At 44.6% G+C, this 12,652-nt stretch overlaps 1 protein-coding gene across 1 annotated transcript; it reads right to left on the reverse strand.

Moving 5' to 3' along the window:
* Positions 1-2,473: 2,473 nt before the first annotated feature.
* Positions 2,474-12,276, reverse strand: LOC126199699 (mucin-7-like). The gene is made up of 3 exons (XM_049936626.1): positions 12,162-12,276; positions 11,809-12,116; positions 2,474-2,770 (listed from the first exon to the last, which is right to left on the reverse strand). The coding sequence occupies exons 1-3, from the start codon at positions 12,274-12,276 to the stop codon at positions 2,474-2,476; spliced, it is 720 nt and encodes a 239-aa protein (XP_049792583.1).
* Positions 12,277-12,652: the final 376 nt, after the last annotated feature.

The raw sequence follows: 12,652 nt of genomic DNA on the forward strand, positions 1-12,652 counted from the left end.
TGAAAGTACCGTACCGACTGAGCTACCCAAGCACGACCGGCGAACTATCCTTACAGCTTCTATTCCGCCAGTACCTCGTCTCTTACCTTACAAACTTCACTGAAGCTCTGACAAGAAGTTTCACATCAGCATACACTCAGCTGCAGAGTGAAAATTTCGTTATGTTCTGTGTGTTTGCTACAATGATTTGACATAAATAACTCGTACTTACCGTGTCAACATATATTGCATTTACATAAACTGACTAAATTCATTAATATATATATATATATATATATATATATATATATATCGCTGGATATATTTCGTAAACCACATCAAATACTGACGAACCGATTCCACAGACAGAACGTGAGGAGAGGGGCTATTGTAATTGTTTAATACAAACCATACAAAAATGCACGGAAGTATGTTTTTTAACACAAACCTACGTTTTTTAAATGGAACCCCGTTGGTTTTGTTAGCAAATCTGAACATATAAACAAATACGTAATCAGTGCCGTTTGTTGCATTGTAAAATGTTAATTACATCCGGAGATATTGTAACCTAAAGTTGACGCTTGAGTACCACTCCTCCGCTGTTCGATCGTGTGTATCGGAGAGCACTGAATTACGTAGGGATCCAAAGGGAACGGTGATGGACCTTAGGTACAGAAGAGACTGGAACACCACATTACGTCCACATGCTAACACCTTTTTATTGGTCTTTTTCACTGACGCACATGTACATTACCATGAGGGGTGAGGTACACGTACACACGTGGTTTCCGTTTTCAATTACGGAGTGGAATAGAGTGTGTCCCGACATGTCAGGCCAACAGATGTTCAATGTGGTGGCCATCATTTGCTGCACACAATTGCAATCTCTGGCGTAATGAATGTCGTACACGCCGCAGTACATCGGGTGTAATGTCGCCGCAGGCTGCCACAATACGTTGTTTCATATCCTCTGGGGTTGTAGGCACATCACGGTACACATTCTCCTTTAACGTACCCCACAGAAAGAAGTCCAGAGGTGTAAGATCAGGAGAACGGGCTGGCCAATTTATGCGTCCTCCACGTCCTATGAAACGCCCGTCGAACATCCTGTCAAGGGTCAGCCTAGTGTTGATTGCGGAATGTGCAGGTGCACCATCATGCCGATACCACATACATCGACGCGTTTCCAGTGGGACATTTTCGAGCAACGTTGGCAGATCATTCTGTAGAAGCGCGATGTATGTTTCAGTGCTCTCCGATACACACGATCGAACAGCGGAGGAGTGGTACTCAAGCGTCAACTTTAGGTTACAATATCTCCGGATGAAATTAACATTTTACAATGCAACAAACGGCACTGATTACGTATTTGTTTATATGTTCAGATGTTCTAACAAAACTAACGTGGTTCCATTTTAAAAAACGTAGGTTTGTGTTAAAAAACATACTTCAGTGCATTTTTGTATGGTTTGTATTAAACAATTACACTAGCCCCTCTCCTCACGTTCGGTCTGTGGAATCGGTTCGTCAGTATGCTGGTAACGTTAGGTGACTCACCCTATATATATATATATATATATATATATATATATATATATATATATACGAGACCTGTTCAGAAAGTAAGCTCCGATTGATTGCCAAATTGAAACCACAGTGAACATCAGAAATGTTTTACTTGTAACAATTAGCTACACCTTTCAGCTACTTCTCTACGTAGTCGCCGTTCTGACTTAGACTTTTGTCATAGCGTTGTACCAACTTTTCAATAGCCTCATCATAGAAGGCAGCCGCCAGTGCTTTCCGCCAATTCTCCACGCTGGCCTACACCTCGTTGTCTGTGTCAAAATGTTGTCTTCAAAGACAGCGGTTCATGTGACCAGAGATGAAACTCAGGGGGAGACAATTGCGGACTGTATTGTGGGTAATCTCACATTTCTATTTGAAAACGATGCAGGAGCATCTTCATTGACCCTGCAAAATGCGGCTGAGAATTGTCTTGAAGAAGAAACAGCACGACAGTTATGTAATGTTAACTGCATAGCTTCAGGCGAAATTTCTCACCAGGCCCTCGTACTTGGCGGCAGACACTATTTTCTAGACATCTTTACGCACTCACTGCGAGCTCAGAAATGAGAAGAGCGACGTGATGCTAACTGGGGTTATACTAGAGACACTACCCAACACATCTGTGCAAAGCTTTATCGGATTTTCATAGTCGTTTCCATTTCGCGACCGATCGGAGCTTACTTTCTGAACGCCCCTCGTATATATATATATATATATATATATATATATATATATATATATATATATATATATTGCGGAGAAATCAAGTAGCTGAAAATAAGTGAGACACTGGATTGTAGTGTTACAAGAATTAGAAGCTGGAGGGGGAGAGTCAGTTCTCTGCACAGATTAAAAAGAATAATTAAGATACGGCATGTAAGAACCGCTACACTGTTTTCTACTTGTCCTCTGGGTTTGGATACATTCAGGCTGCATTTCCAAGGTGCTCCCATTTTGGCAACCCTGTGTAAAGTGCTGTGACGCACGCGTAAGTCGGGCGTAATGCAGAGTGAAGCACGGCGCAGGAGAGAGGGGGTCCGCCGCATGAGGACGCCTTCCCGGAGGCGACGGAATTTGTGTGGCGTTGCGGCGCTGATGGATGAGGTGGCAGCGAGACCTGGCGGCCGCGCCACCCAGCTGCAGGTAGGACCGTAGGAGGCACACCGGCAGCGGCCGGCTCTGACGTGCTGTAGCGGACGGGGCGCGGCGGAGGGGTCAGAGGCTAGGGGGGCGACCGCTGCGTATAGAGCCAACACTGTGCATTTACCCCGTCTTCAAACTGGGGATGCCTCCAAGAAGTCGTGTGTGTGTGTGTGTGTGTGTTGGGTTTTGGCAAACAGCGCCTTAGAAATTAAACCACCGATTTGTGTCAGAATTATCAGACGGAAATGAGATGTGGGAAATCAACAACCGGGTAGCAAAAGAACCAGCATGAGGTCTAATTTTGCAACAAAAAAAAAAGGGATTTGAGCGCCTGAAACTAAACAGACAATTAAGAAGGGTTTACTTAATGATTTGACAGAAAAGTACACAATGGATATATTTCTCCGAATTTTTAGAACTAAGTGAGGAGTGGGAAACAGACAACTGAGTATCTAACCGACCAGCTTGAGGTCTAGTTTATAAAAAAGCACTTGAAAGTAAACACGGTGTTCAGGAAGAACTAAATTGGTTATTTAGATAAGACTGAGATTTCTCGAACAGCCGCTGCTGGTATCAAAGAGTAAAGAGTTCATCTTTTCATGGCCTAGCTATTTTGCGCATAAAATATTGAATTGGTACTATATTAAAGTCAACAACAAAAATTTAAATAAAGAAACTAAAGGAAAAGAGCCAGTCTGTGAAATGGTTTGGCTAAAATTAAGAAATAAAATACATCAGAAGAGCTTTTGGCGTATCTTTGAATTGAGTACAGCAAATGAGTTGCTTATTGAGAATTTAATGTTCAGTATTTATCTTAGAATTTTGAAGATTGCTGCAGGCTAACTGACTGGTGGGTGATGTGAACCGTACGAACTCAGTTTTGGTACATGAGTGCTGTTATCATGTAAAGGAGTGTCAAATGTTTATCTAACATGTGTTATTTCTTACTTTCAGACAAATTATTTCGTGTAACATGTCACTTTTTTTAAGTTATTTTATCGTTTCCTACAGGGTGAACAAAATAAAACTGGCTCAGTAAATACACTCTTAGACGAAAGAAAACGACACACCATAAAGGAATTATTTGAGTGGGACGGATATCGGTTGATATGATGTACAGGTACAGACAAATACACTCCTGGAAATTGAAATAAGAACACCGTGAATTCATTGTCCCAGGAAGGGGAAACTTTATTGACACATTCCTGGGGTCAGATACATCACATGATCACGCTGACAGAACCACAGGCACATAGACACAGGCAACAGAGCATGCACAATGTCGGCACTAGTACAGCGTATATCCACCTTTCACAGCAATGCAGGCTGCTATTCTCCCATGGAGACGATCGTAGAGATGCTGGATGTAGTCCTGTGGAACGGCTTGCCATGCCACTTCCACCTGGCGCCTCAGTTGGACCAGCGTTCGTGCTGGACGTGCAGACCGCGTGAGACGACGCTTCATCCAGTCCCAAACATGCTCAATGGGGGACAGATCCGGAGATCTTGCTGGCCAGGGTAGTTGACTTACACCTTCTAGAGCACGTTGGGTGGCACGGGATACATGCGGACGTGCATTGTCCTGTTGGAACAGCAAGTTCCCTTGCCGGTCTAGGAATGGTAGAACGACGGGTTCGATGACGGTTTGGATGTACCGTGCACTGTTCAGTGTCCCCTCGACGATCACCAGTGGTGTACGGCCAGTGTAGGAGATCGCTCCCCACACCATGATGCCGGGTGTTGGCCCTGTGTGCCTCGGTCGTATGCAGTCCTGATTGTGGCGCTCACCTGCACGGCGCCAAACACGCATACGACCATCATTGGCACCAAGGCAGAAGCGACTCTCATCGCTGAAGACGACACGTCTCCATTCGTCCCTCCATTCACGCCTGTCGCGACACCACTGGAGGCGGGCTGCACGATGTTGGGGCGTGAGCGGAAGACGGCCTAACGGTGTGCGGGACCGTAGCCCAGCTTCATGGAGACGGTTGCGAATGGTCCTCGCCGATACCCCAGGAGCAACAGTGTCCCTAATTTGCTGGGAAGTGGCGGTGCGGTCCCCTACGGCACTGCGTAGGATCCTACGGTCTTGGCGTGCATCCGTGCGTCGCTGCGGTCCGGTCCCAGGTCGACGGGCACGTGCACCTTCCGCCGACCACTGACGACAACATCGATGTACTGTGGAGACCTCACGCCCCACGTGTTGAGCAATTCGGCGGTACTTCCACCCGGCCTCCCGCATGCCCACTATACGCCCTCGCTCAAAGTCCGTCAACTGCACATACGGTTCACGTCCACGCTGTCGCGGCATGCTACCAGTGTTAAAGACTGCGATGGAGCTCCGTATGCCACGGCAAACTGGCTGACACTGACGGCGGCGGTGCACAAATGCTGCGCAGCTAGCGCCATTCGACGGCCAACACCGCGGTTCCTGGTGTGTCCGCTGTGCCGTGCGTGTGATCATTGCTTGTACAGCCCTCTCGCGTGTCCGGAGCAAGTATGGTGGGTCTGACACACCGGTGTCAATGTGTTCTTTTTTCCATTTCCAGGAGTGTACGATTATAAGTTCAGAAAATTTTGATAATTTATTGCAGGAAAAGTTCTTCACAAATCAAGCAAGACAATAATATTTTCGTCCACCTCTGGCTCTTACGCAAGCAGTTATTCAACTCGGCATTGATTGACTTGTTAGATATCCTCTAGAGGGATGTCGTGCCAAATTCTATCCAATAGGCGCTTTAGATCGTCAAAATTTCGAGCTGATTGGAGGGCCCTGTTTAAATGGTTCAAATGGCTCTGAGCACTATGGGACTTAATTTCTGAGGTCATCAGTCCCCTAGAACTTAGAACTACTTAAACCTAACTAACTTAGAACTACTTAAACCTAACTAACCTAAGGACGTCACACACGTCCATGCCCGAGGCAGAATTCGAATCTGCGACCGTAGCGGTAGCGCGGTTCCAGACTGTAGAGCTTAAAACCGCTCGGCCACCACGGCCGGCGAGGGCCCTATCCGCAACGCTCCAAAGTTCTTAACTGGCGGGAGGTCCGGACACCTTCATGGCCAACTTAGCGTCTGAAAAACACGAAGACAAGCAGTAGAAACTCTCTCCGTATGCGGATGGGAATTATATTTCCACGAAGGGCATTAAGGGGCTCCGGAACGGTCTATACTTGCAATGTTAAAATAACGCTTATAAATTACATCTTTCCTCACAAAGTATTTGAGGTAGGAAGTTGAACTTTTTACAGATTATTTATTGGAATATGGGCTACAACTTAACACAGGGATTTTACAAAATTTTAGTTCAGTTATTAAAGATGATTTTTTTTCAATTGTAATGAAAATTGACAACATTTTTTTGCAATTTTTTATTTATATATTCACAAATATACAGGTTTTTTTTGGAAAAAGGCTGTATTAAATTATGCAGAAGGTACTGTGTAACATTTACTGAAAGTTTGAGACAAATATGTTTGGAAGATCCTTAGAAAACATGTAATTAGTATGAGAAAATAAAAGTTTTGGGAATCGAGCGACAAAGATTGGATTAACTTTTTAGTGCATTCCAGGTCCATAGGATGGATTATCTTCATCGTCTGCAAACTCCTCCTCCAGCTTCCTCTTGTTCCTCCTCCTGTTTACTCTTGCTTGTATCTCTAGACTCTTTACAGCCCTGTCTGCAGCCCGAAGGCGTTCCTTGTCTAAAGCAAGCATCGCTCGTACCATGTTAGAACCTATCTTCATTCCCATATTTCTAAATACCTTGCACCTTACAATGTTGCCATCATTGAAAGTCGCAACAGCATCATACACACCAAAGTGAAGTGTTTCTATTCCAACAAATACAGTCTTGGGGATTCTCGACCATATAACACTATTTACACTTTCATTGGGGTTTTGAGTTTTCCGTGAATACACTTTTTCAACAGTTCAGGTGCTGCTAAGTCTCTGAAAATAGGTTTTATCACCTCCATTATTGCATGAGGCAGACTATGCTTATGAGTGTACACTTCACCAGTTAGCAATCCTTTGTTATATTTACACCAACTATCTTCTTCTTTGGGACACAAGCTATGTTGGGGATTTTCATCGTCTTTATTGTTTACAGTAATAACACATACCTTTGGCTTTCCAACATTTCTCCTTTTCTTAAAAGCCTTCAGAGGATTTCTAATAACTTTACTTTTACTCATTATTATACTTCAACAAAACAGAGACTCAAGAAACAGAATTAATTACGAATATTTTCGAGATAACGACGGAGTAAATAAACATGAAACAATCGACAATCACACCAGCGATATATATTGAACCATCACAGGTTAGCCACAACACATACTTTATCTCACATCACTAAAATGTACCTGATGAACACGGACGTTAATAATAACACCATTTGACAGCAGTTTAACAGCGCCACAGTGGGTCACGCCCATGTAGAACACATTTCAAAAAAAATTTAAAAATAGTTGTAGTCTTCGGAATTGAATAAATTATATATCTATTAAAAGGTAATAGTCTGCAGATTCAGAAAACGCAAAAAAGTAAAAATTGAACTTTTCATGATTTTGAGCCTTTCCGGAGCTCCTTAAAACGACGAATAGCATATCGTGTTAATGTGCCATGGCTGGCAACAAAATGGGCCCTGGTACAAACAGAAATAGCATCCCAGACCATCACTTCTGGTTGTTGGACCGTATGACAGGTGATGGTCAGATTGGTATGCCACAGCTGTCCAAGATGTCCCCAGACACATCCTCGATCTGGAATATTTCGCTGGAGTAGAACTGTCTTCAGTAGTGAGTCCTGCTTCGAGCAGAGCCCAAATGACCAGCAAAGACGTGTCTGGAAACCATCACAGGTAGCGGTGGCTGCGTCCCACCGTACGGCGCAAGAAGCAGGAAGGATGCTCTGAGGCGCCGCTTCATTTGAGAGCAGGACCCCTTTGGTTGTCATGTGTGACACCGTTACAACATAGCGGTACGTCGACGATATTCTACGGCTCCTTCACTTTGCCTTCTTGGTAAGCCAGCCTCGACTTACATTTAAGAAAATATAATGTTCACCCACACAAGAAGAGTTTAGATGGCTTGCCTTCGTGCTTCCCGCGCCATATAAGTTCGCAGGATCTCTCCCCAATTGAGAACGATTGGAGCATTATGGATAGGACCATCCAGCTAGCCTGTTATTTTGACGATCTAACGAGCTATTTTGACAGAATCTGGCACTACATGCCTCAAGAGGTCATCCAACAAGACCCTCAGTCAACGACAAGCCGAATAAACGCTTGAATAAGGCCCGGTGGTGGATCAACAGGTTATTCACTTGCTCAGTTTGTGACGCTCTTACTCTTGGCTAAATCATTTAATTTTCCTCACATTGCAATGTCTTAAAATGTATTTGTAGTAAGACTGGAGCGGTAATGACCTTTGTTAATGATATGACAGAACATGTCATCCTCAAAGAGAGATGAATACAAAAATGTAACAAAAATAATCACTTAAAAATAATAGATTTCAGATATCTCTCGTCCTTTTTAAATTTAAAAAGGGCGACTGATTGCTGAAATCTATTATTTACAAGTCAATATAACAACCGCCGAGTGCGACAGGCTTCTGAATGGAAGGTAAGCTGACCTGATGAAAAATAATCAGTCTAGATAGCAAATTCTCGCTATCTTAAAAATAAACAGGATTTGCGATCTCGACTAATTATTTTTTTACATTACGTACCAAGGTCGCTAGCATAATTGACTGGATATTAGAAAATCTGAGCAGTCGTAAACAGAAAGGCATTAGTTGTTTTTTTGGAGTATTTATTCCAAATGACATGTTTCAGGCTCTGCCCGTCATCAGATTTCCTGGTGTAAACAATATAATAAATAATTATTTATTATATTTTGGAATTTTCTAACACCAAATGTTAACAAAAAAAGCAAAATCAAACTAAATGTCGGAACCAATACGCACTATTTTATAGCAAAAATAGCTTTGGCAGCTTGTTCCTTACTAGTACAATCACGGACCAATAGTTGTGACATATAATTTAAACTTGGAAAATGGGAATGTTGGTCGTGATAAGGACTACGAAACACAGCTACTTCAGTGGGCTGGCACTTGCTAGGTTAACCACGTGATGCAACAGGGCACCACTTCACGTCGTTATGGCTCTGCAAATGCCTACTTGTTTACTAAAAATTAAAACAGTGACCAATAACAACTAAAAGGATATGTTGTGTGGCTACATAGAGGCACATTAAAACACTGATCGCAGCAGTAAAAAAGTCCAAGAATATCTTGTCTTGGAAAGACATGACTTGTCGATGATTATAAAAAGGCTTTGATTGGATTTGCAATTACACTTCTTTACTTTTCGACAAACATAAAATCTTAACACATATGTCCCATCCTATGGTTTATTAGTGTGGCGATCCATATGCCAAAATGTTTACTGCCTGTTGTTGTTGTTGGATGTTGTTGTCGTCTTCAGTCCAGAGACTGGTTTCATGCAGCTCTCCATGCTACTCTATCCTTTGCCAGCCTCTTCATCTCCGAATAACTACTGCAACCTACCTCCTTCTAAATCTGCTTAGTGTTTTCATCTCTTGGTCTCCCTGTACGATTTTCATCTTCCACGCTGCACTCCAATACTAAATTGATGATCCCCTGATGTATCAGGACGTGTCCTACCAACCGATCCCGTATTCTAGTCAAGTTGTGCCACAAATTCGTCTTCTCTCCAATTCAGTTCAGTATTTTCCTATTAGTTACATGATGCATCCATCTAATCTTCAGCATTTAGAAACCTTATATTCTCTTCTTGTCTATACTATTTATCATCTATTTTTCACTTCCATACATGGCTACACTCGATGCAAATACTTTCAGAAAATACTTTCTGATACTTATATCTATACTCGATATTAACACATTTCTGTTCTTTGGAAACGTTCTCCTCGCCATAGCAAAACTACATTTTATGTCCTCTCTACTTCGATCATCATCAGTTATTTTTCTCCCCAAATAGCAAAACTCATTTACTATCTTATATGTGTCATTTCCTATTGCCTGTTAAAACCGTAAACCACAATAACAAAAATACATGTAGTGTGTCTGTACGTAAGCACAATAACAGAAGCATCACTGTAGTATATGGGCGCGAGATTGAGATTGTAGCAAAGGGCTACCGAGCTCCACAAAAGTGGTTACGGAAACTATCATAGTCTTTACGTGCCTCTCACAACAAACCGTCCAGTTACGAGTTAACAGAATACTGTAATTAGAGTAAAATGGAACTGACTTACTTGAGTGCGAATACTGAGGTAAATTATACACTACTACCCATTAAAATTGCTACACGACGAATATAACTAGCTACAGACGCGAAATTTAACCGACAGGAAGAAGATGCTGTGATAGGCAAATGATTAGCTTTTCAGAGCATTCACACAAGGTTGGCGCCGGTGGCAACACCTACAGCGTGCTGACATGAGGTAAGTTTCCAACCGATTTCTCATACACAAACAGCAGTTGACCGGCGTTGCCCGGTGAAACGTTGTTGTGATGCCTCGTGTAAGAAGGAGAAATGCGTACCATCACGTTTCCGACTTTGATAAAGGTCGGATTGTAGCCTATGGCGATTGCGGTTTATCGTATCGCGACATTGCTGCTCGCGTTGGTCGAGATCCAATGACTGTTAGCAGAATATGGAATCGGTGGGATAAAGAGGGTAATACGGAACGCCGTGCTGGATCCCAACCGCCTCGTATCACTAGCAGTCGAGATGACAGGCATCTTATCCGCATGGCTGTAACGGATCGTGCAGTCACGTCTCGATCCCTGAGTCAACAGATGGGGACGTTTGAAAGACAACAACCATCTGTACGAACAGTTCAACGACGTTTGCAGCAGCATTGACTATCAGCTCGGAGACCATGGCTGCGGTTACCCTTGACGCTGCATCACAGACAGGAGCGCCTGCGATGGTGTACTCCACGACGAACCTGCGTGCACGAATGGCAAAATGTCATTTTTACGGATGAATCCAGGTTCTGTTTACAGCATCATGATGGTCGCATCCGTGTTTGGTGACATCGCGGTGAACGCACATTGGAAGCGTCTATTCGTCATCGCCATTTTGGCGTATTACCCACCCTGATGGTATGGGGTGCCATTTGTTACACGTCTCGGTCACCTCTTGTTCGCATTGACGGCACTTTGAACAGTGGACGTTACATTTCAGATGTGTTACGGTTCAAATGGCTCTGAGCACTATGGGACTCAACATCTTAGGTCATAAGTCCCCTAGAACTTAGAACTACTTAAACCTAACTAACCTAAGGACATCACACACACCCATGCCCGAGGCAGGATTCGAACCTGCGACCGTAGCAGTCCCGCGGTTCCGGACTGCAGCGCCAGAACCGCTAGACCACCGCGGCCGGCTCAGATGTGTTACGACCCGTGGCTCTGCCCTTCACTCGATCCCTGCGAAACCCTACATTTCAGCAGTATAATGCACGACCGCATGTTGCAGGTCCTGTACGAGCCTTTCTGGATACAGAAAATGTTCGACTACTGCCCTGGCCAGATCTCTCACCAATTGAAAACGTCTGGTCAATGGTGGCCGAGGAACCGACTCGTCACAATACGCCAGTCAGTACTCTTGATGAACTGTGGTATCGTGTTGAAGTTGCATGGGCAGCTGTACCTGTACACGCCATTCAAGCTGTGACTCAATGCCCAGGCGTATCAAGGCCGTTATTACGTCCAGAGGTGGTTGTTCTGGGTACTGATTTCTCAGGATCTGTGCACCCAAATTGCGTGAAAATGTAATCACGTGTCAGTTCTAGTATACTATATTTGTCCAATGAATGCCCGTTTATCATCTGAATTTCTTCTTGGTGTAGCAATTTTAATGGCCAGTAGTGCAGAAGGGACGGCTAATAAGATACTATTTTACTTTTTAATATTATCTAGGTTATTCAGTTACCTAACTAGTATCAACCTGTCTGTAATAGTTTTAATCTGTTCTGTAATGATTTGTGAAATAATAGCGTGCCCTTATGGACACACTGTGCTTTCGCTACGTCGCAGCCGGGACTGAAACAGACAGGCAGGCAGGCGACGCGTGAGGCCGACACGTGCGGTTCGCGACGCCGCCCCCGCCGCGTGGGACAAGCCCGCGACGTCGCCGCGGCGCCGCGTGACGCCTGGCGTGACTCGGCGCCCAGGGGCGGCGTCGGGCGTGACTTGGCGCCTGGGGGTGGCGCCGGAGACGCCTCGCGGCGCGCCGGCCGGAGAGACGGATTTACAGCGCTCTGCGGGGGTCCGCCGCGTTTAATTTGGGCAGGTGGGCCTCGCCGCGCCGAGCTGCATTCCTCTCCCCTGGCCGGGCCAGCCACACCGCCACGTCGGCCAGCTGCGCATTAATTTTCCGGCAGATTAAGGGCGGCTCCAGTCCGACCCATTAGCACTGCGGAGGACGCCGCGCGCAGCACTTCCACAGGACGCTCGCTCGACGTGCTGTGCACAGTACCGACCAGGAAACTGACTGAGCTAGGGAAGGCGCCGTGCACCATCGCGTCTTATCCATACAGTACACTGGTGTCCGAACTTGAAGCATCAACGGAAAGTTTTTCCAAGGTTGCGTTTATTTCGCCACAGAACAGTATAAAACAGTATAAAAAAAGGGACGATAAATAGTTTGGACAGGAAGAGAACAGAAGCTTTCGAAATGTGGTGCTACAGAAGAGTGCTGAAGATTAGATGGGTAGATCATATAACTAATGAGGAGGTATTGAATAGAATTGGGGAGAAGAGGAGTTTGTGGCACAAGTTGATGAGAAGAAGGGACCGGTTGGTAGGACATGTCCTGAGGCATCGAGGGATCACAAATTTAGTATTGGAGGGCAGCGTGGAGGGTAAAAATCGTAGAGGGAGACCAAGAGGTGAATA

The sequence above is a fragment of the Schistocerca nitens genome, chromosome 8 (assembly GCF_023898315.1).
Source record: "Schistocerca nitens isolate TAMUIC-IGC-003100 chromosome 8, iqSchNite1.1, whole genome shotgun sequence".
NCBI lineage: Eukaryota > Metazoa > Arthropoda > Insecta > Orthoptera > Acrididae > Schistocerca > Schistocerca nitens.

What these genes read in the sequence shown, in the direction of transcription:
- LOC126199699 (XM_049936626.1), bottom strand. Translation starts at nt 12,276, where the DNA reads ATGGTGCACGGCGCCTTCCCTAGCTCAGTCAGTTTCCTGGTCGGTACT. An exon ending in GTCCTCCGCAGTGCTAATGG is followed by an intron (nt 12,117 to 12,161) that starts GTCGGACTGGAG and finishes ATTAATGCGCAG; the next exon opens with CTGGCCGACGTGGCGGTGTG. An exon ending in CACGCGTCGCCTGCCTGCCT is followed by an intron (nt 2,771 to 11,808) that starts GTCTGTTTCAGT and finishes TCGCCCCCCTAG; the next exon opens with CCTCTGACCCCTCCGCCGCG.